The 24,668-nt window shown below is 38.5% G+C and overlaps 1 protein-coding gene across 2 annotated transcripts; it reads right to left on the bottom strand.

Annotated features, from left to right (window-relative positions):
• Positions 1–616: 616 nt before the first annotated feature.
• Positions 617–23,127, bottom strand: LOC111338952 (neuralized-like protein 4). Of its 2 annotated transcripts, none has more exons than XM_088752080.1 (15): positions 22,898–23,127; positions 20,543–20,785; positions 19,923–20,205; positions 18,489–18,622; positions 17,753–17,954; positions 17,376–17,643; positions 16,743–16,896; positions 15,990–16,420; positions 15,334–15,546; positions 14,330–14,717; positions 13,774–13,854; positions 13,482–13,620; positions 3,231–3,370; positions 2,086–2,476; positions 617–1,715 (listed from the first exon to the last, which is right to left on the bottom strand). In XM_088752080.1, exons 2-14 carry the CDS (start codon positions 20,781–20,783, stop codon positions 2,100–2,102), a joined length of 3,051 nt encoding a protein of 1,016 aa, XP_088608206.1. In that variant the 5' UTR covers positions 20,784–20,785; positions 22,898–23,127; the 3' UTR covers positions 617–1,715; positions 2,086–2,099. The 2 variants fall into 2 exon arrangements, with proteins under 2 accessions (XP_088608206.1, XP_022801254.2); XM_022945519.2 differs by lacking the exons at positions 617–1,715; positions 2,086–2,476; positions 3,231–3,370 and adding exons at positions 10,893–11,803; positions 12,349–12,496; positions 12,903–13,018 and having other exon boundaries at positions 22,898–23,123.
• Between the last annotated feature and the right edge of the window lie 1,541 nt (positions 23,128–24,668).

Here is a 24,668-nt window from a genome sequence, read left to right on the forward strand (position 1 = left end):
GGGGCACCCACCTTTGTGGCGCGGATTCGTCACACCTAATGACGACAAGTAACAACTTGGTATACATAAAAAGAGCAAAATGGGCCCGTGATACACAAACTTTTGTCTTTTCAAATCTCAGTAACTCCATTCTAGATCCTTTCTTTTCCCCTCTCCTACCAAATCGTAACAATAAAGGACATTTTGTGTACAGGTTAAGGTGAATTCCGAAGATATTACTTTCATTGCCCCATTCACCGCTAATCACGGAAGCAAAATAAAACTTCTCCCATTCTCCGCCCCTTAACAATCAAATGATTGTCTCAATTATGTCGAGCGTACTTTTGCAGGTATGTTATGATAACAATGAGAAAAAAAAAGAGGAGAAATCCTTTTGAAACTCCACGATTTTTGCTTAAATCCTGCCCGGACTTTAATTTAATACCCTTTCAAAAGAAAGTTATAAAGTTTTAAAAGTTTCAGTAGATATTTCGTAGGGATACGCACATATATATCATTATTATTATAAGTAATCCTGATTTATAGCATTTTTTTAAACTCATTGTAATACCCAATTTTATGTTTGTGTTGTGGGGATTTTACCACTCGCTTGGCGAATTAACAAGAGGTACTGAGACTCTGTAATTTTCTTCTTTATTCTCCTATACTGCTGCTTCTACTACAGCTAATTTTCTCTCTCTTTCTCCACAGCTTATTTCTACTACTTTCAGCAAGGACTGCCCTAGTATTAAATACAAAAATCGCAGACATGTTTGGGTTAGCTGACCGTGGGAATTTCCAAAACAGGATATTCAGTGTGGGTAAAACTCAAGGTTAGTTCTACCAACCCAGACATGACCACCTAGCAAACTAGTTATCCTCAACCATAACAAGGGATTAAAATGTCTAGCACGGTGAGAACTGAGCCAAGTTCAAGCACACACTAAAAATAAATTATCAAAACTATAGATTCATCAAAATAGCACGTAGGGGCGAAATGGCGAGACTTAATAAAACAAAAGGTAAACCTAAAAATACTTGAAATTTAAACCTTGAAAATGCTCTACAACATTTGTATAACAAGTGAAGAGCCATTTTACCCATGGAAATGCTATTAATAAACCAATATTATTATTACTATTATTATCATTACTTTATTGAGGTTATAGTAGCTTATTAAAAAAGGCTGTGGAAATAAAATTACCTTGTGCCAAGAAAAAGATATTGGTTAAAGAGGAAATTATAGTCTTTCCATGCGCAAGCGTAGAACTCTTACAAAAGCACCTATCATATAAATTTTTTACAAATTTCAAACTTTTTTAAAAAATGCAAATGTTGAACTACTTTTAGCATGCGACCGTTGTCGATATCTACAAAATTTGAAGGTATTTTTTTCTGTTCGACCAAAAACCATCAAGCACATCACTGGCAAAAGGTATATAGCAGGCGCGCGAAAAGTGTGGGCACGGGGTATTTTAGCGTTACCGTAGAAAGGCTCACGTGTTTATCACGTAGCGATTCAAACAAGTAAGAGCATTTCTTATAGACAGGGACATACAAAGTACATGGTCATGGTTCCGCAATCGTTTGTCGTAAAGATTATCATGATAACAATCCGAAATCCTTTCTTAGCTTTCTCGTGCCTCATTGGTTGAAATCCTCTTTTTCCTTCTGATGAAATGATCGCTGCTGGTGTCTCTTTTAACAAGAAGCATCCGAGTGTAAGAGGTTGAAATCTAAAAACACAAAAATATCTTTTCCTCAACATTCCTTAGCATATAGACTGTGTATGAGATATTTTCATCTCGGTACTTTCATGATTACACATTTTCCTTTAGGACTACCATTCATCTTAAAGCTGTAATTAAACTTTCTTTATCAAATAAAAAGGGGAATAAGAAGGAAGCCTTCAAACTATTTAAAATGCATTAGTTTATAATGATTCTTTATTATCGTAACTAAAGAGCTGTGAAGTGAATTGATCAGGATCACTTCTAGTATAATAATATGATAAGGGACAGTGAATTGGCAAGGGAACTCGTATATATAGAGTATATGAATATTGCCGGCCAGAGTACTATCTCTAAAAAAGTTTTACAGAGTTACCCGTTGGTTTCCTTTTAGTGATCATTAAAATGAGGTGTACTCCACATGCATATCTCTGTTTGTGTGCGATGGTATTTCTCGTCGCTATGCATGATGACTTCTTGGTTTTCCTTATTCGATTCCGCGCTGTTTTTATCATCCCTCAGTACACCGTTCTTCCGGGATAGATCAAAACTCAGGGCTACCGTGTCCTCCGCGCAAGCGGCAACGGACGGTTTCTCCATCATTCCAGTATCAAGCTGAGCTTTAGGTAGGCTCGTACCAACCATACCGCGAATTTCCTCTTGTAAGTACTTTAGTGGAAGAAGTAATGCCAGATAGCAAGCAAATGACCATTGCGGATTTTTGCGCCACCCATTTAAGTCTTGATGCAAAAACATCAGGTATTGAACTGAAGTCGGAATAAACAAAGAGTTCAAATGATTAGTAGACTATTTGGATAATAATGAATTCTCTCACCAAAAGGATCCGTTCAGCAATTTTGTATCTTCATGAAATAATCGACATGGAGCAATAATATTGATTTTGTTTTATTTATCTATCTTTTACTTATACTCATAGTACATTTTCCAACCAATGAGTTAGCCAATCGCGAGAGTATTAGCTCCAAGAATCAGTATCTTCATTGCCACCGTATCCGTATCTTATCTCATCTCCTTTACTTGTTTGAGCAGGTTGAATTATGGCAGCTATTTGCAGATGTGGATCTGCTATCTTCCCACCCATCCCACCCCACGGGAGGACATCCATCACACAGTAATCTCGTGTGTCGGAAATTAACTTCTCCTATCCCAACCCTGCAGGAGATGGGACCTCCGTTTGTTCGTCCCTATCCGAGAAGACTAGAATATCTAACCATTTCTTGATGTTATAGAAAGGTAGCAAATTCTTCTCAATTATTTTAAGACCTTGAGTGTTTGTCCGGCCGGGGCTCGAACCCTCGACCTCCCGCACAACAGTCCAGCGCACTATCCATTGGGCTAACTGGCCGGCGGTTATATACTTGGATATATTCTCTGCTGGTATTCTGCTCACAGCTCTAATGCCGAGGTTCACTATTGTGACGGCGAGAGTAGTCGTCATAAGTCTGTTCTATTAAGTGTCTTGTAGTGGTTTCAACCAAGCGAAAAGTATCCCATACATACCAGCTCTGACCCAAGCCCAACCAATAAAAGGCCTGCAAGAATGAGGCTTGTAATTTTCGAAAAGGAATCGTAATCCTGTGACAATTTCCTCTCCAGTGCTAATGTCGCCATCATTGATGGATCTCTTTATTCTGTGGTGCCTACAAAGGACGACAAAAAAAGAAACACGTAAGGCAAGGATGAAAGCTGTTGAAACCTATGCCACAATCAGCAAATGGTCATAAGCTGACCCGTGGCACTGAATGCTAGGATCTGCTTTTGGATACTCATTACAGAACTTCACATGTTTATCTCTACAGAGACTCCAGCATGCGAAAGGAAGAACATTGGCTTTCTTAAGAAATTTAGTCAGATATGTCACATGCAGGAAGAAAAACACATCTCTGTATATTACTTCTTTTGTTTGCGAAATTTCCGCGGACTTTTCTTCCAACTCAAGGCTTGTATTTCGTAGGTTAATTACCTTACGGGCACTATAGATCACACCGGCAGAACAGATAACGGTGATATTCACTGCCATCATCAAAAACAAATCTCTAAAAGCATCAACGTGCACTACTGGTAAAAGGCAATGTATGGGTGGTACCTGAAATAAATTTATCTGGAGTATTCCTGGATATTTGGCGAAACCTCCCGGTGCATCCAGCCATTTAATGTAAGAAAGTACTTTTGTGCGTTTGAGCGAAAAAGTTGAAACATTTCTCCTTACCCAAGTGTTTCACCAAAGTGCACCATGGACAACTTGGTACCCTCAATGTTCTAGGTAGCATTGGAAGTTGGGTATATATGCGGTTTAAAGTTCTTCTAGGTAGCCCCTGTTTGAAAACTGGTCACCGATGCTTCTTTTTTTCTTTCTGTCTGGGCTACTCAAGCTACCTCTTGGTCGGGACAATCGGAGATAAGGTAAAATCTTTCATTCGAGAACTTTGAAAGGAATTTCAGTGATACTTTGAATGTCTCGGCCAAAGGCTAACAAGATTTCGAGATCAGATGAAACGCTTGCTGAAACCAAACATTCTGTACTCAGTCCCCAAGGGAGCCCTATTACATAAATGTATGCTTGCCTTACAAGAATACATTCTTACGATCATAATAATAATAATAGCAGTTTATTAAATTCTCTTCCAGTAACTTACTGAATTAACGAGTTATAATACAATGAAAACTTAATAAGATCGACTATGTACATTTCTGTATACATTAAGTACAAGTTATATACACCACACCAGAACTTGCATCACATTTGTTAAAAATACTTAAAAGTGAAAAAGTCTTCGATGCACTTCGTTCTGCAAGTAGTAACGTTTCTGTAAAGGTTCAACTGGTCTGATTTGTGCCTGAGGGTGTAGGGACAGGTATCGCTTAGGCGTGTTGGTAGATGAGGATGAACAGGGTGGGTCCTTCATTTTGCACACCTACTTTTGACATATCTTATCTCTTCGATACGCAAGGATCTCCACCCGTGCTAACTCGAGGGCATCTGAGTAGCTATCAGCACACGGGAAAATTGTCTTAAGCGCCCTTTTTTGTATGGATTCAATTTTGTCAGACAGATAACCTGGAATGAATTGCCGCACCGGCACGGCGTATTTTAGAACAGATTTAACAGAGCTTGTATAGACCTTTAACATGCTACCTTGGTCAACGCCGGCTCGATGTAGAATACGTAAGGAATAGAGCTTCTCTCAAGCTTTTTATATATGCACTCAACATGACTATTCCACCTAAGGTCGCTATCGATGAATACTCTTAGAATCTTGTAAGTCGGTACACGTTCTGTAGTGTTATTACCAATAACTAATGGTCTGAGAATAAAGTTAGGATATGACATAAAGCTAATTACCATCTCTTTACATATAATAGGGTTTAGTCTCTTTGTTGAATTAGCTGTGACCTTTCTGCAATTTATTCATGTTTCTGACATTTCAGCTTTCATGTTTATCATATACTGTTCATAGATGTCCATTCTAATTAATGTGAGCGTATGCAGCTATGGTTTGTAAAAAGTCTCACAGTAAGCTCGATTGCACCGCATCATGAAGGCACCGCTGAATACGCTGCATGATGGTTGTTCTATTCACCCGCCATAGAGGGATGTAGTTAAGAGACTGCATTTTCGTAAAACATGTCGGCTGGAAAGCTTAAAAGGAATAAATCAAAGACTGTACGGACCTCTTTTGACAGAAACGAAGAGATTTTAAACATGGCAATGACATAACGGCAAATGCTGTAGCAGTTTGAGCCTGACATGCCTATCCCGCTGTCTAGATACTATAGATGTAAAAACGATAGATATCATTTATGAGTCGATAGCTTGTACTTGACCACTTTCATTATCGAAAAAAAATCCGTAAAAAGGAATGCAAAAGTGACCAGATACTTATTACAACAACTCACACTTCTCTTAATTTTTTTTTTCAGAAATATATGTATAAAACGTTTACTTGAGTATTTGTTCAAAATTCAAGCAGATAAAGTTGATACTGAAAAATAAATTAATTCACAGTCATCATAAATTCTAAATGCAATTGTAATCGTGAAAACAAAATGTTAACATTCAGACACTGTGCTCACCCTGTGGAGCCAAAGCTCCATTTCCACCCTTCAAGGCTAACATAAGAATAAGGAGAAGAATTACCCGCGCTATGAAGGAAGTGACACCCTCCCTCAAGAACATTTTTCGTGAGACTAGGAATGAATCACAAACATCGTCAAGTTAGTTTTGTCTAGAGAAAAACAAAGCAGCATCCATCGACAGGATCATCATCTTAAACTTGAGTAATTACTATCGTGACTCAGCGTTTTTGCATTCCTTCCTTACCACTAGTCTCCCAATGGGATTATTACTGTTTGCGAAACAGTGTCACTGTCCACAGTGGCTTGTATGTTGGTATGACGGATGCAGAAAGCTCGAAGAATTCAGTTGACCATATATATTATTATACCTCTCAGTTAGTACGTGCGCCGCAATTGGTCAATTTAGCGGGCCATTTTTCATTGTACTGCCCGACAGAGTTCGACAAGACGAAGAAGAAGGGGTACAGAACAGAAAGAAACTGACAGTCTGTCAACTTTTATTACAAAATAAATATATTTTACAGAGTTCCAATCGCTACTTTTTTGGTTCTCTGAACGGCTGCCGCTCATAAAATGTCGATGTGATAACAATGAAGCTATATTTTAAGAGCAATCAAGCTTTTTCGTGAAAACGAAACGCAGAATGTTTAATTTCACAGGAGATTTGGACAGCTTTCGTTGAAAAGCCTTTGATTGACAATACTGTCGTATCCTAAATTACCGAAACAATTATTTATTTGGAAGGTTACTCTCAAGAATATTAGTGAGGGCACCGTTTAAAATAAACAAAACAGTTACGGCAATTTTTAGACCAAGATTATTTTCGCTGATCGTATAGTGGAGTATTCTAAGTAGCGTGTTATCGAGACAAGTTGCTAAGACAATTTGCCTTGATGTTTGTGCAACTCTTTTGCTCCTTTAAAAATATTTCTTCCTTTCAAAGTTCAAAGGATAATACTCTTTTTATTCAGATAAGTCTTTCTTTCTCACCACTATTGCCAATAGGTATGCAAATTTTAGGCGCAAATATGCTTGGAGCAAACTGCCTGTGTCGTTATGGCTTACCTTTCTTCCTCATTCTCTTACCTACTTTTTGTTTCGGTTGTTTGCCAAACAGTGTTTGTTTTTGTTCTTATCTAATCAGAATATTTCGCACAAATTTCCCTCATTAAATTTGAGTAACGCACAATTAAAAAGTGATATAGACTGTAAGAAGAATCACACTTTGAACCTTTCGCGCTGTTTATTTCACATCACTTCAAGGTGGGCTATTTTCTCCCATATATAACATTAAATTAGGACGACTCTACTAACCTAACCTCCTTTAAAACCACCTCAGACAATGAACGCAAGGCATATGTTTTACGGTATTTTCCCAACCGACAGAAAGATACAATTCGTACTAACTCAACTACTTTATTTACTGACGTAATAATCTTATTAAGGAGCGATATCAGTAACCAGTACAATAACTATCCTCTTAACTTAGAGCCCTCTACTGTGACGATAGGTTTTCGCGTGCTAAACTGGGATACTGAACCTTCGCGGACGGCACAACAATAACTGGGGGGAAATTAACTCGGTAGAGACCACTCGGCTTGCGAGAACGGAAACTCGTCACGATTTCCTGGTACACGGAGATCTACTTCGAGCGAGCTTATACGGACGTCACAGATGAGACAATCTTTTGGTTCCACAGTAAACTCTATTCTAGCTCAGGCCAACAAGCGACATGACCTCTGGCGTACTCAAGTTTGTAATCATCAAAACTGTACAAGGAGCTGCTCATCAACTAACTGGTGTGAAGCGCTGTTGTTATCTAAATCGACCATATTTAAAGAAGCGCTAAAGATCTCTTTGAAGTTAAACGAAAACTACTTAAATATTCCTATGTGTCTCTACGACGAAAAGAATTTCACATTAAAAGGACGGATGTAATAAACTCGAGGCCATTAAAAATCGGAAACTTAAGTGAGAATTCAGAGCTCTGGTATAGAAGATATACCTATCTTAATTGCAATAGCGCAGCTTAGGAAATAAAAGCGGAAAAGTAATTAAAAGTATCTGCTTATCTACGCAAGGTTGTTGTGGAAACTATCTTACGAAGGAAATTAAAATTGCGAGTATAAACTCAGCTACCAACTACCATTAGAACCAATTTTTTCCAGAAAGAACATTAACACTTATATTTTCCTAAAACTTTCACTAGAATTGAACATGAAAAATACCGAGATGCAGCTGTGCAATTTAACTCGGCTATTCAAAATTTACTTGTGACTTTTTATCTTTTTAAAACATCGCAATGAAAGAAACTCGCATGAATTGAGAACGGCTAGAATACCAAAATAACGAATAAATATACTTAAACATCCACAGGGAAAAATCACTAAATTTTCCCGAAACACTACAAAACTATAATCTCAGTGTACTACTGCACAACTCACAGTTCTCTTCAAAGATCCTTGTAGCTTATCGATGTCCACAAAACTATTCTCTACGTAGCCTTCCATACGGCTGACGATTCCAGTAACAATAAAAATTCCAAAAATCCTCTGTTTCTGGCTCTGTAACAACAATAGCTCTTCTGGGCTCTTCGCAACAGCACTAACTCGGTTGACACTCCGCGACAACACACTGTTTCACAATACATTGGCTCTGCTCTAAAAGAAAGGCTAACTTTAACCAATCACAACTCCTAGTATATTTTTCACAAAATGTTCTAGAATATTCCAGGGATCTGTAATACAACTATTTTTAGTATCATTACATCGCTATTGCAACAATATGCCGACTAAGGGTTTTGGAAAGTTCCATTAAGAGTTCTTAATGAGTCAGCATGACTAACGGTTTCAGAAACTTCCTCAGTTCTATTTTTAGTAAGTCTGTAACACAACGCTTTCAAGCAAATACGGGCACTCTCCATAACATATGTAATGACCGAAAAATAGTGGAATTACAAAATTGCAGTATTGCAGGAAAACTCAAGAAAGTAAGTAAATAAAACTTGTAATAAACTTGTAGTAAACTTGTAATAAAGATACATATTTAAATTATGAATTCGTGCTTCTTGATACCTAATGCATTGGTCAGTGCGAATAATACTTCCTCTTGGTCATGGTAATATGTCCAGTTTTCTTGCTTTTTACTCATGTAAAGGTAACATTAAAATGCTAGATAATTGAAACTTTTCACCTACTGTTAAGCGGCTGGTGAACAGAGACAGTTATGCGATGTTTTCATCAGTTTTTGCAACGGGCTTGACTTGCCACTGACTCTTTTCTGTTCTCTTTTGTTAAAAAAAAAAAGCTGCCTAATCAAAGTATTTGACTGACCCCTGTTATGAGATTTGGCATGAAAATCAATTATCGAAAAAGTTCATTAAATATTTTGAGGTTTTTTACTCAGATCTGAATAATTGATTGGAACGAAAAATCTCAGTGCCACTAAGATTGTTAGAAGGATTAATAACTTTTGTGAAGTTCATAAGATGGCTGAAGGTTTAGACTTAATCATATTTCCGGGGACCACATGCTATTGATTACCTCCCACCACTGAAGGTTTAACTTTTGATAAGATGATAAAATAGTTTGTTCATCTAAAAATTGTGGTGGGAAGAGATGGGCAGTGCAACTCACCGTGGTTCACTGCCAAGGCCTTTTATTTCTGATGGATCTCATCACAGGATATTTCTATCCTTCAAAATTTAAAAAGCCAATCAAGCGAAAACATCTACAAGGCTTTGTGAAATTCAAAGTATGGAAATATGCTGCTTTTTTCCGGCTGACGCACAGATAGGGCTGATTTCATGAAGCTTTCAAAACGGTGCAAGTTCGATTCTTAATTGGTAAATATCATATTTACGAGACGATTTCAATTCCAGTCAGGCTTCTGTTAGACTACTAGATTCACTTTTTATACTCAGTGATATTTCATTAAGATACGGTGAATATATGAAGTTCATATATTTTAAACTGCGGTTATAGATACAAATGATGCACGATCCTTGCAGTAGAGAGCGCTATTTATGCAATAGCGAAAATCAGACCTGAAAAAAAATCAGGCCTGTACGGGATTCGAACCACTGACCTCTGCGATCATTACTAGTGCAGCGCTCTACCAATTGAGCTAACAAGCCAACTGGGAGCAGGCCGTTAAGTTGATTCGTAATAAACCCGTGATGATAAATCAGATACGATGAATATATGAAGTTCATATATTTTGAACTGCGGTTATAGATACGAATCAGGCCTGTACGGGATTCGAACCACTGACCTCTGCGATCATTACTAGTGCAGCGCTCTACCAATTGAGCTAACAAGCCAACTGGGAGCAGGCCGTTAAGTTGATTCGTAATAAACCCGTGATGATAAATCAGATACGGTGAATATATGACAGGCCTGATTTTTTTCAGGTCTGATTTTCGCTATTGCATAAATAGCGCTCTCTACTGCGAGGATCGTGAATCATTCGTATATTTCATTAACTTTGCAATAATGCATGGGTTCCTCTTGCTTCGCTATTTTTTTATCTTGGGGGCAAGTGCTTTTATCAATTGTGTTTTCAGACTTTTTTTACAAAAGTCTGAACAGGAAGGTTTGAATGAAGAGTTTATTTCCACGATTTTTCTTTCTTACCACCTACGAGAAGTTCTATGTTTGTATCATTTTCACCACACGCATTTCCTTGTTTCTTTTTTTTCTCACACATCTTGACTTAGATAAGGTGGTGTAAGTGTCTTCCATTCCTTCCCATCCGTAATTTGCTTGATTCGTTTCCCCTTTTTGCACTGAGCTATGTAAGAATAAAGTGCGATCTGCAAATTTCAATAATTATCAGCCAGACCATGTATGCCGATTCTGACAGTATCAGAGGTATACGGTATTATTTTCTCTCATGGAAGCAGTACAGCCTAATAATTTAAAACAACCTATTTTCTAGGTGTTTTCATTGTAATAGTGAAGGAACTTTGCTACAATGCTTAATGGCATAAATCTTCGTCCAACCGTTCTATCAACCTACCTGCGTCAGGCTTCCCTTTTTGTACTGATCGTAGAAATCCGTCAGACATAAAGAATAAGGGATAAATTAGACAGAAAGAACAATTACCTTTAATATAAACCTTATTAACTACATCGATTACATTTTGGATTCTACCGTAACTAAACTTTTAATTGCTGTCGTTAAATTGAATTATATGATCCCATGGCATTGACTAGTATATACTGAGATTAGCTATTGGTTAACAATAATAAACAAGAATATATCACTGAGGCTTTACGACCCATTTTGTTCCCTCTTCGCAAAAAAACGGAGGCTTCCAAACTTACTGTGAGCAGATAATAACCAAAATTACTCTACAAGCTCGTTTGAGAGCTGACATAGGGTGGCCATTGTAAACAATAAATGGGGGTTTTAGAAACAATGGAGAAACAAGCTGAACAGCCTAGTTGCGTTTTCTAATTTTTCAATTGCACGTCTGAGAGGGCATCTCAAAATGCAAGTTGTGAGCAATCACAAAGTATTCATAAGAAGAAGAGCATTTAAACACTACTCCCATATCGTTTCATCATGCTCAAACCCTCAGTCGGTCAGTCAAACTGTTCAAACTCCCTCTATTCACTAGTTTTGTGTTATTTTAGAGTATTTTCTGCATGACATATTGTTCACTATGCCTCACGATCTAATTTTACGGTTTAAAAGGCCCACGCATCTTAAAAACACAGCAAAAAACAAATCACTTGTAAATAAACATACTGAAATTATCAATACGGCAGAGGGAAATTTAGTTCTCTTCATCGAGTTTAACCAGAAGTCCGTAAAGAATAATCGAGCCACGTTCCTTAGTAGACCATTCAATTTCTTGGTTACTAAACTTTGGATCAATCTCAGCCGTAGCACCGATTGTCTGAGGTCCAACTTGGTAGCTGTCTGGGTTGATGCAGAGTTGAAGAACTGCCTTGGCGGTGTAAGTTTTGTTGGTTGATGGGTGGGTAAAACTAAAATTTATGAAGAGGTACAAAAATAAGTTATTCGTAGAAGAAGATATTCACTCTCATTCGCATTTTCGCCTTCCAGCAAACCTTTGCCCAGATAAACATATCACGAACGTTTTGTAAGTAAAATTTTCGACAACGATTAGAGTTTAGAAACTTACAATACATTCACACCATTACTATTCTTGATAAAACGTAAGCAAAACTTGACACAAACTTGACTAAACTCGAGAATAGTTATGATTGTGAGTTAAAACCTAGACCCGTTTTAGAATAAAGCTACCAAAAGCCCCCTTTCCGAAAAGATGTCAGCATCTTCTCCAAGGTCCTAAGGGATACTAGTGTAAATTTCTGCTAGGTCTACTCAGGAGAGGGAGGCGATGAGCCAAGCCAGGTCCCGCGTTATGCACCTGTATGGAACGAACAACAGCTAGGGGCAATTATATCCGTTTTCCTGTGATAAAGTAACATTACTATTGCTTTGAAACGGTAAATAATCTAAGAATGTGTTACTATGTAAAATAACTAGATAAGAAGACCACGGTCACCTTTTTGGTTTTGCATAAGAGTCGCCTCCTGAATAGCGCACACTCGGTGATACAAAGATCTGCTTTGTGTCAAACCCTGTTGGTTTACGGTCGTCATTAAAATGTTCATCCTCCTCACTTAATTTCTTTCCTCCCAGCGCAACATCGCCTACAGATATAATAAAATGCAAACTATTTTCCCAAAAATTTAATTGACACAAGTCTTACGAAATGGAAGAAAGGTGAAGCCGAGATTTTAACTTAAAAAAGAGGTTCATACTCAATTAACACTTGCAAAATTGATTAAATAATTTTTTCCGGAAAAAATTCCTTCTCTTCCACCCAACAGCATTGGTTACAGGGGGTGTGCTGTCGAATGCTGTACACAGCTTAGAACATGTTCAAGACCAAATAGAGGAAAAGTTGGTAAATTAATAAGTGACTAAACTGAGAAAAAACATTACAATTAAGCCTATCGGCTTTGACAAAAACAAATGCTATCGTTTGTCTTCCAGAGAGGAGGACGCCGATTGATTGTTATTTTGTGCTTTTGCACTTTAGTAACATTTACATGCCTGGGATAAGAAGACCACCTTCTTCTAGGATCGCGTTTACACTTTCGACTCTTGTACCATGGAATGCTACGTGCCATTTGTTAAACACGTCCAGAGCCTTAGCTCGAGGATTGACCCTAAAAAAACAGTTACGTAATCTTTATTGCCCCCGTAACATTTCGATCACTTCGAAACAATATGATATCTTCAATTTCCACCACAACCTCAAGGGTTTGAAAATGGAAAGCAAGAAGGTTTTCGTTTTCAAGGCCAAAGAAACAAACAAATCAATAGCATTGCCATCTCCTTCCACTTATTCTGTTCGACGAATAGTTGCATAAGCAAAAGACATTTCGGATTTATAGGGAAGCTAACTAAACTCAAGAATAGTTCCGTACTTTACTGACCTACTCTTGCAAGTGATGGAGAGTAAAAGAAAAACAATATATCGAAAAGTATCAAAAGGCAAAAACAACAACAATGTAAAAGAAAGGAATAAAAACTCGATCAGCCCTGAAAACAAAAACCGGACGTTTGATCAATTTTCACCACATAACTATAGATATAGCTATAGACTATTAGTCAGCACAGTCAACTTACATGAGTCCAAGCCGACACCATCCTATTGGTATCCCGTAGTCTTTTGCGGGCTGCCCTCGAGTGTAGTAGAGGTTGTCGCCTCGGGCAGCGTGACACTCTGTACAGTAACATATGTCGAACTTTGGGTTGAAAAACTCGTCTGAGAGAAAATTATAGGGATATCAGTGGATCAAAGTCGTACTCACCTGGAAAAACTTACTAGAATCATATAAATTTCTCTTAAAACAGCGAAGCAACCTTTCAAGAGGTCCATCGGTTCTAGAATTAAGTTTGATTACAGAGGCCCCTATACCTGAAAGCTTGAGGGATGACTTGAAGGTGCGGCATTTCTCTTGATAGTCACAGCGTGTTCTTGGCTGTTTGTTTGCTGCACCTGAAAAACCAGAGCGCAAGTCAAGTTGGGAAAATTTTCCTCTCCCAATGTTTAAAGCTCTAAGCCAGCTTACGTTGTGGGTGTTTCACATGAACAAGGGTTAGTGCTTTCGACCAGTACGTGCGAGCAAGGAGTCGACTTTTTCTCGTTAGCCCTCAATGTCAAGGATCATTACCATTCACAGCTATTCTATTGTAAAGGACGCCTTCTAACTTTTACTAAATACAACTAGTCACCCCAACATGGGGGCCCACTAGAAAAATATCAGCCCGGTAAAATATTTTGGGAGTGGATGTGGAAAAGTTCATTCTTTTAGACCCGCGATTCACAATAAAATTCTAAAGTGCAGGAATTTATCCTCTGCACTGTTGGAAATTGTCAATCAATTAGTATTTCTTCTTTCATCTCCGAATTTCTACAGATGATTCTACTGTTTTGAGGGTTATAAATCAGAGAAAATGAATTGAACTTTCACCTTGGGTGTAGGTGGTTTCCTTAAGCTTAAGAAGGACTCTCTTGGCTGCCGCCTGCACAGACTGGTTGGAACTTTTGCTCAAGCGAGTTAACTCTTCTGTAGCAGCTGCAGTCTCCTTTATCTTTGCTTTCCCTTTCGATGTCTTTGCGATAATCCAAAGGGTGTTAGCTGCACACTCCTTTTCAGTATCCCCACCTTTCGCGAGGAGTGATATCATTAATGAAACAACATCTCTCTCCAGCATAACTTCCATGTTCTTTTCATTCACCACCAGGTTACCCAAACCCTCTGCGATTTCTTGAGCAGACCACGTGCCCCCATCCGATCTTACTCGCAAGTCGGACTGATTCAGTGCATCTCGCAACATACCAATCAGATAGCCTATTACCTAATGAAAAACAAAACGGAATTCGTAAATATCATAACAAAATCTCAGTTCAAACAGATTTTTCTCCTTTCCCATCTGCAGTTCAACCAATAACATTTTTTAAATTTTTCGGCCTGGAAGGGGCTTGGAAACTACACAGAATTTGAACTCAACATGATAATCCAATATCTGATGCAGATGTTGGGTTATCATGTGAACTTCACACGAGCATTTAGTATCTTCGCACCTCACCCGAGACAATACATAATGCTAAAAAGACATTATGAGGGGGATCGTTCTTTCGAAGGAGTTATAACATTTGCAACGCATGAAAAATATATCTGTAATTTTGACTTTCTTAAGATATTCATCCTTTTGAAACGTTGTAACTTTTCAGAGCGGTTGTTTTCAGCCCTTCGCATTTGTCTCCTCTGCATTTTAGCCAAAACCTGATGCAGCACCACAGTTTCTTTAGAAACGTACCCCTTTGCTCAGGCTCCTAGAGTGGCATTGATGTCCAAGGATTTCCATGAACCTCTCAATTTCATTTTTCAGTGACTACCTCATCAGTTGATAATGGCTCCCAGTTGATAATGATCCCAATATTCAGAATTTAAGATTACGCCCTAATACTCACTCTGCTCTCTGCTTCCAAACGTTTTTTCTGGTCATCGGAGGATATGTGTGCAAGTGTCAAAATTGCTGCCATAACAATTTCCACATCATCTGCCTTCAGGAATGGCGAAATCCTCTCAATCGCTCTCAGATTAAGTAGGATCTGACGATTTTCTGCAGCCTTAGAGCAGTTGTGCAGAATACTCATTGTAGAAAAGACCAGGAATTTCTTTTTCTGTGTTTTAAAAAATGAATGCAAGGTAAGCAATAATGAACTTATCATTTATCGTAAGCCACACCCAGAATACTCTACTGCATGCGTGAAAACAAATTAGTTTGAAAATACGCAGTCAATGTTAGTAGCATGTCAAAAAAGAATACGACATTCTTCCACCGCCTGTTAAAGTTTGTGGATTTTATCATCAAGCACAGGTGGCATTTCTATTGAGGCAATATCAATGTCAGATGGAGGATATAGATACCCACGGTCATTCTCTTGTCACCGGGTGCACACGTTAACTCCGACTTCTCACATCAGTAATTCAGACTTGAACAATCGTTCTTTTTAAAAACTTTCTCAGCAATACGCGAGGAATCTAGCAGATCACAAGGAATGGTGAAGACTACTTAAAGTTAATCCTGCAGAGTAAGTGAAGGAATAGCTCAACCGGGTTTTACCTCGTCTATGGAACTGTACGGGCCAAAGGTGTCCAAATCATTTAACATAATATTCAGAGCCCCACTTCGTCCCAAACCTCTCGCCATTTTTAAGCTGGCGTCCGCGTAATTCCAAAATACACTACGAATCACGCACATGCCGAGCCCCCCGGCTTGAGTCTCCATCCCCATGTCCATCACCCGGCGAAGAAGCATGGTTAGGTACATAGGAGCACCGATGTCTGACAAATGGTCACCATACTTTATGCGAAGCTGCCTGTCGTCTGTCTCGGAAAAAGGCTCTAGTATATCTTTCGCCACTTTTCTGACTACGAACAAAAGATCGTTAAACTTTCCATCTTTTATGATGTCGATGATGTTGTTCATGCGCACCATAACGGAGACAGAGTCCACCCCATCCTGGTTACTGCTTTGAGTTTCCGCCGTACCACCTATTGGAAAAAACACAATTTGAAAGCGGAAAACATTCTACATCACAAAAAGGTTTACAAGGAATAAAGGACCACAAAACAATTAACAGATGGAAGGCAGCTACACAAGGGTTGGACAGACATATACTACAGAGGCATGCAAGAACCTGGATTCGCGAAAGAAGGGTAGAAATTCAGCCATTTAATGAATTCGGAGAAATTCAAATTGATTTTAGACATAATGACTAAACTCTGAAGTCTCGAGTTCAGCCAATAGCTCATAAGGATTTAAAAGTGATTGACTGTCTTGCAAGAGAACAAAAGAAAGAGGAAAAATACCAACCAGTTATAGTTACTTCTTCAGCTTGACCGAATACATCCACGACTCCATAAAGAACAGGCGGAAGGGTTTTGACCTGCTTGCCCACATTTATTCCGTTTATGAAAAAATGCAAGGAATTGTCTAACTTGCGCATCACCCCCACTCGATCTCCAACCTGTTTTAGGCAAAAGAGTTTCCCAGTTCATTAAAAGTAGTTTTTTTGTATATTCGCTTGGGGAAAACTTCAATTGAGGGCGAGCGTACTATGGGCGACAACATCCCTCTGCGGTGTTAACCTAATTTTCTGACCCTTCATTTCCTCCCTCTGAGAATATTTGCTGAATACTAGGCCGGAAGAAAAATATTACAAAGATTTACGCTAAAAGATGGCTAAGCTACGAGGAATATCAAGTGATCGAGCTAATAGATGACTAAGTAGAGTTGCCGAAATGATACTCAAAAGTTTCAAAACCTCCCGCCCCTCCACGATGGAGGAATCTACAGTTATTAGACTCTAATGATGTTGTAATGCAGACGCAGAGTGGAAAAATAACATTGTATTGGAGGTAGGGTGGCGAAAGTGAATAGCAACACTATAAGGAAGAAAAAAAATGCAAAGTTCCCAGGCTATGGTGGTTAATTATAGTAACATACCGTCAAATCATTCAAGTCCTTTGATATCTCTGTCATTTCGTTTCCATTTTTTAGTATTTTATTTTCACAGAGTGCAAACGTCACGCCTTGTCGAAAGCGATCCATGGAAGGAGGAAACTCCAGGCCTTCGGGGGAGACTGTCGTGGCTCCAATGTCTAGAGTGCCAAACCACTTTGGCACTTTACTGTCCAAGCGTACTTCAAACAGCTCATCATCTTTCAAAGGTTGTACAGTCATCACAACTCCATGGTTTAAATTCTGTAGGGCACTGTAAATATTTACAGCTGTCATTATTATGAAACATAGCATTCGATTGGGAAAAGTGAAATGCAATGTTAGTTCGTTTCTCGCTAAAAGGAACGAAAATATTTTCTTACTCGATCCTCCTGGCTTTCTTCCCCCCAAGCATCATAGCAATGTTATCTCCACAGTTTTGAGAGAACTTGTATGACTCCGAGGAACTCGGAGACTGAAGAGGAGACTTGGGACCAGGTAATTCCGGTGGGGGCTTGACTGCAAGGGAAGTTGGCGGTTGCGAAGCTTTCTCTTTTGATGCTTCTAACTTGGCAATAAAGGCGTCTTCAAAAAAATCAAAAGATGCTTTTGTTAATGCCACCAAGGAAACATTAGATAAACGACGAAGCTCAGTCTTCTTTTCAAAAATATGGAAAACTTTAGCTCCGTCACTGAGACAAATAAGGCGCAGTTGTCAAACTAAACTGGAGTGAGAACATTTTTTAGCCCTGATCTCGGACTGCCTCACTTTCGCAAGTGAACGCAAGAAAGTAATGGGGCGAGATCTCAGGAACCAAGCCACCCAAGTCAATCAAACTCATCTGAAGATAGCTCAATTAACTTTTTTAGTAAATGGAGAATCCCACTTTATACTTTACGATACTAAACTAAATGTCGTCGAAGGGTAATACTAAGTCACATCATGAATCCGATTCATCATGAAAGCAGGTGCAAGCAACTCGACTCTGAAATATTGGAAGTAAATTCTCCCTTTTAGCCACCAAAATACCTCTGAAGAAAGGCAAGAAGTAACTTATTTCTTAGATTAAACAATCAATTCTCACTTAAAACATGGCAGATTTCAATCATGAAACTTACCTCCCCTTCCCATATACCTCATTTTGATGTCACAATTGCCGTAAACCGCACTTGCACATGGGCACAAAGGCTTCTCCCGATCGCGAGGTAAATTACGAAACGCCACACCGAGATATGTGGTCTCTGTCGCAAAACTGAAACAAAATTGTAAATTTCAATGATTTAGTACAGAATTCAAAACAATTAGTCACGAGAAGTTGAAAAAAATCTCATGAAAAAACAAAAGCTTGAAATTGAAGTAGAGATCTTCAAAATCAAACTTGCACATAAGTCTATTCTAACAGGGACCTTTAGCAGTGACCACGAGAACGTGAACGTGACCGACCGGAAGTTGGGAAAACGAACTTCGATGCTACCACGCATGCCCAATCGAGCACGAGTCGTCGTCCACATCTCGTTCAGGACGCCATTTGCCGCCATTCGCCGTCTTGACGAGAACGTGAGTATGTTTTATTTGTTTTCTAATTTCTACTTATCTATCTAATGGATTTCTTCAATCTAAAGGGTCGCTTAGGGAATAAAAACAGTGCCGAAAGTAATTTGATCGAACCGTGATGGAAAAAACTTTATTTCTTTCGAGTTGCAGATTGAGCTTTACAGTTTACAGCGGAGAAAGCAAGGGCGGATGATGATAAAAGTGCTGCAGGGTATGTACGTAGCCTTATAAATGCTTTTCTAAATATAAATCGCAGATATTTCGTTATAGTTTTGTAATTTATACCAGCTGGCATTTTTAAGAAGATTTCTGGGCTTTCAAAAATATCCGAACCGCTCGGATCGACTGTGTATGTAAACTTAGCTTAGCTCTGAATCACTTGACTTTGATTACAACACTGAAAAAAAGTTAAATTGTTTTAGTGGATAATTTTTGCATTTTCAAATTAGCAGCAAAGGACTCGTCCACGTAACCGATGTGCTAAAGTATTTATGTTTCCCGCCGTGGACGACGGTCCCGTCCCAGGCTTAAATCGGTCATATACGTCGTCGTCCACGTTCTCGTCGTCAGTGCTAAAGGTCCCTAATTACAGCAAAGAGATCTCGCTTTTTGTACTGGAAATATAAAAAAGTTATCCCCTAATTTATTTCCGAATGAAAAAGGATACTCACCAAAGCATATACGCAAAGCATATATACCCAAAGGATATAAGCATAATCAGATAAAGTTTATGAGCCACCAAAAGTCGATGTCTGGGCAAAATGTTAGATTATTTACTTGTAGTCTATATGTGTCAAACCAAAAGTGGAAATTAAACTAAGGATGACCCAACAGTGATATAAATTATATGGATTTGGACCTAGTAAACGTTACTCCTATCTATTGTCAGCATACACCTTAAGACAGCCCCATGTTATAGGAGACCACAAACACTTTAAAAAGAAAAAGGTACCGGTGGATTGCGTAAAAGTGGTTGCAGACTCAGACTAGCTACTCGCCTTAAAGTAAGGTTGTCCATGTCCAGTATACAGTAAACTGTATCAGGAACGAATAATCCCGGATTGTTCACCGGATAAGTAGACGCCTTTCCATCGTGGAATGTCACTTTGTTGCTTAAATTCCATCCCCACGATTCTGAGTTGGATCCAATCAGTGGCAGGTAACCAAGGCACTGAAGGGGGGCCTGGGGGTGAGCGATTCCGATAACCGCGTAGCAGCCTCGTTCGTCCCGTTCCCACGTTATTTCCCACACGTGTCGACCTTCTCTGTATCCTTTCTTTCCTGTCAGAATGGAATTTTTTCAATGGATATTTCATAGCAATTGTGGCGAAGTTTTCAGACTTTAACCAGGAAGCCTATTTTTGCATGTTTGTTTTCTCTTCAGTTTTGTTTCCTTTTGCTTGGTTTTGTTTTCTTGTGTTTGCTGTCTTTTATTCTAAGCAAGACAGTTTTAACCTGGTTTTAATCTCATGGAATCAGAACATTTTGAAACTTTTTCCTTGGACATCAAGTCAGGAATCATACCATAAAGTCAGTAGATTTGACACGACACGTTAATTTAAAATTAGAAACTAATTTCAACAAAATATAACATTGTAAACGTTTAGATTTTGAGTACCTCTTATGCCATCTGTGGTGAGAGGTGAGGGAAGTCTTCTAGCTGTCAACCTGTCACTCAAAACACGGAACCTCGGTGAGCAGTCTTCGGGGTCCCACGCATGCTCAATCTGTTCGGATGGCACCGATGATTCTTCAGCTATTTCACGAAGAGTATCAAGAACAGCGCGCTCAAACAGGGAGTCAATGGGACTTCCTTGCGTACGCCTCTGACTAAGAGGTATAGAATGTTCGGCACCCATTTCTAGAAAGCAAAAGGCTGAGTGAAATAAATACCACACAAAAAAAACTGATCTACTTTATCCACAATGATCCTCTTTTACAACTTGGCAACTGAAGAATAATACCAATGAATTATTAAAATTTGGGGGAAGAACGTTCATATGAAAATCTTACTTAAATTCCTTTAAACCAGGTAGCATTATTTTCGCGGGAGATTCCAAACGAGTGACCTCGCTAGTGTAACTTTTTATATATACCTCCCAAAACTGAGATCGCCCGAGACGACAACCGCTTGATAAACAGCAAAGACAACTCAAGAGGGAACGCAATTCTTAGCACCTATCTTGGGAACCAAACACAAATGACGCGAATTAAAGTGCAACATAGAAGATAAACTTTTCAATTAAACACACATGATGATTCAAACATAAGAAGATTAAATTGAAAATGCAAGGTGTTCTAACTTAATCAAACCCTGCAGTGTATTCTCAAATCTCAGTCCTTTCAGACTAAGTTGCAGGTATGGACGTTACTAGGCAGCTGTGAATTTTACAAGATGTGGCAATGATTTCAAAGTAAATGTTGTATTTTGTCAAAACTGGTCGTGTTGTTCGTAGCATTGTGTTATTGTCCTATCAAATTTGTTTCACACTCCTTGAGATACAACAGTCCAAAATATTAGACAAAAAAAACATCACTAGCTGCTGGATTGGCTTTTTCCAAACTTTACAGTTACATGGCGAACACATCGAAAGCCTATCGCGCCAGTTATGGCAACCTGGAATGACTCAGAATAAGACGCGAGTTAAGGTAGTATTTAACCAATTTTGGTACAGAATAAGAATAGCTAAGGATAAAGGAAACACTTAGCCCGTGGCGTCGACTATTTCATTACCATCCGCTCAGTTCGTCGGAAAGACTGTAAAGCTTCGCTTAGTTATTCGCCAAGAAGACTCCATACCACAAGAAGACTGTTTAATTCAATTCGATATTCGACATTCTAAATCGAATGAACTTTTTCTATTGATCAGTAGCTTAGCTATGTTCTGAAAACAAGCCTGTATTTCTCGAAAAAATTTCACCGACACAGAAAAATTAGCGTGTGATCCTGTAAAGTGCGCGACTAAGCTGTTCAAGATGTATAGGTAATCGCATGGTTCCTCGTAAAATTAAGGATTAATATCATGCGTGTTTTCGGAAGTTGCTGAAATTGCCCGAGTTGCTGCGCGACTCGGGCAATTTCTGCAACTTCCGAAAACACAAGTGATATTAATCCTTAATTTTACGAGGAAACATGTGATTACTTGTTTATAATATAAGGGGCAAAATGTTTTCTTACTGATCTCGCGCAAAACGGGACGCCATTGATACAAAACAAACTGAAATTTTTTTACCTTATCAGCCGTTGCTAAGCGATTTTCAGCCGATCATTTTCAAGTAATTTTGTCCGGGGTAATTACAAAAATTAAGAAAAAATGCCCTCTGTCTTGACCAATCACAATTCAGTAATTTTTCTCCTTATATGATAAGAAATATAATTACTGTTTACTTACATCCGATTTTTCTGAGAAAGCCAAATTCTTAGAAGTTTTTTTTTTTATTTATTTTTTTTTTTTTACAATCGTTTTAATTATATTCCGTATCCTTATTTGAGAATTGTCCTTTCATTTTCCTTTCCCGACTGCTTGTGTCGAGATTTAGATCTAAGTTCATTCGTAATAAGATTTTACAAAGTTGTAATTACGAGAGTGAGTAAGAAGGATTCCCTTCGGAAAGAGTAAACCTATCTCCAATGCTATCGTCGCAACAAAGAAATACACCCGTTAACGTCTGTATCCTTGTCCACAGTGATAGTACAAATTTCTAGCCCTTAAAGCGACGACTTCCTTATAATTGTCTCATATAACGCAGTGAAAATTTTATGAGTCTCTAACTTTCGGTTTTGACTTCGAAAGAAAAATAGAGAAATTCGCACATACCATGGCGAATGATTCGAATAGTTAATAAAGAAATAACCCAAAAGAAAGATATTTGATCGCTCGCAATAAATAGATTTGAGAACAGAAGGTAGGCATTTACAATCTGTCTGTAACGATTTTCTTTCGTCTTCAAGTTAAAAAACCTCCATACTCACCTATATTATACCTTTGTGTTAAGAAACTGATCGGTTTGAGGCAAGTTTTACATCATTTTGAAGCTGTTATCCCTCCGGACTTCGGCTACTTCCTGGTTGCGGATTGACCTCTGTCGAACCAATCTTTTGCAGGCACCTAAAACTGAAAAGGCATGGGCTTGAACGTCTAGCAAGAAGCCGTAAAAGACGTAAAATAATCACCGTGCATCACTGCCAGGTGGTGTGCGCACTCTGATGGCGTTGCCTCATGGTCGTAAAACAAAAAGTGAGTCATTTGCATCCTGTCGCGGTCGAGTGAACATCTTTGGTGATAGCGTGAATATAGGTGGAAGATAATAGGGATTCACTATCTGCGGCCTATTCTTCCAAAGTTAAAAACTTTTGACGGGCCTGCGCGACTTCTGTCATTCCTCGAGGAAACAGAATAGGAAAACAACCCCTACAAACTACTCAAAGTCCGTTTTCCGCGGCAAAATCTGGCGCATGCGCATACGTTGTTTGGCTCTGTCCCTTTGGGCAGCTTAGTTGTGATAAACGTATTGTGTATTGTCGACGTGTCATGGGAAAGGGAGAAGGAAAATCTTGGGGACTACTGTCAAATACGTTCAGGTTAGATACAGATCCACACGCCGTTCGCGGTAGACCTACTATAAAAGATGTCCAGCGTTTTCGGAAAGGGTCGTTCCGCGAACCCATCAGTGCAATCAGATGAGTGCAAACGAGCTTCCTATGAGATACAATGTAAGATACCAAACGAGAAATGTATGAGCACAAAATATGAGCGAAATGACAAAATTGTGACCATTGACTTACTCTTAACGAACTCTTAGACTAAATTGAACTACTCTGATGTCAACGAAAACAAGTATCTTAATGAGCAGAGCTTGAACGACACAAACAACAACAAGCAAGTCACTATATTGCATGGAGCAAAAGATAGTTTAGGAAACAACTGGAAAAGTACTTATTTCGTGTATGTAGCTTTCTCGCTGAATATCCTGATTTCTTTGCTTCTTTTTGTTGTGTTAGATGCTTATAAAATAAAATTCGATTTTGCGTTTAAAATTACAGTAAGCATTTTACATGTGTTCGTTACTATTGACGTAAATTCTTAGTTTATACTCATTAGAAAGTATTTTAAGCTTAAATAGTCTTGAGGAATGTAACACAGGTGACAAAGTTATCAATCAAACCAATGTATATCAAATACTTGCAGTTTTTTTCATGCAATTTGCCAATAAGTGAATACATGAATGCATCTCACGTAGGTATAATTGTACCAAGTACAATGTCTGCACTGATATACACAAAAACCCTGCTCCTGATTAGCACAATGTTGACCCTACGAAAACAATTCTAGCACCATACAGTCAAGGTGATGTTGCTGTGTTTGGACAAAATGCTGGACAACAATGTGTTGCAATGAGTTTGTGTGCTTTAATATACTCTAATTTGAAGGGAATGAGCTGTCCTGATGACTTGATACAAATTATGATTATTGGAAATCAACTTTATTCTAGTTCGTCACAATTAGCCGTACAGAATCACCAACAATGCTTACAGTGTTAGTACAAAATTACAACTTTGAATATTGTGAAAGCTACAGTGGTAATGTACATGATGAGGTTGCAATTGAGGGATATCAGTACTGTGTGTCCTGGGAGAGAGCTTTTGAATCACTGATATCACAACAGTACAATGTTATGCTGTTGGTATTATTTACTGTGTTGATAATGGTAATTTCAAAGTGATTGACTTTCAAGAAAATGAT

The sequence above is a fragment of the Stylophora pistillata genome, chromosome 3, assembly GCF_964205215.1.
Source record: "Stylophora pistillata chromosome 3, jaStyPist1.2, whole genome shotgun sequence".
In the NCBI taxonomy this organism is placed as follows: domain Eukaryota; kingdom Metazoa; phylum Cnidaria; class Anthozoa; order Scleractinia; family Pocilloporidae; genus Stylophora; species Stylophora pistillata.

Excerpts from the sequence above, each read along its gene's own strand:
- LOC111338952 (XM_088752080.1), bottom strand. The coding sequence starts at position 20,783 with ATGGGTGCCGAACATTCTATACCTCTTAGTCAGAGGCGTACGCAAGGA. Across the intron at positions 17,955-18,488 it reads GAGGTATATGGGAAGGGGAG|ACGCCTTTATTGCCAAGTTA; the intron begins GTAAGTTTCATG and ends ATTTTTTTGAAG. Across the intron at positions 16,421-16,742 it reads TGAAGAAGTAACTATAACTG|GTGGTACGGCGGAAACTCAA; the intron begins GTTGGTATTTTT and ends TTTTTCCAATAG.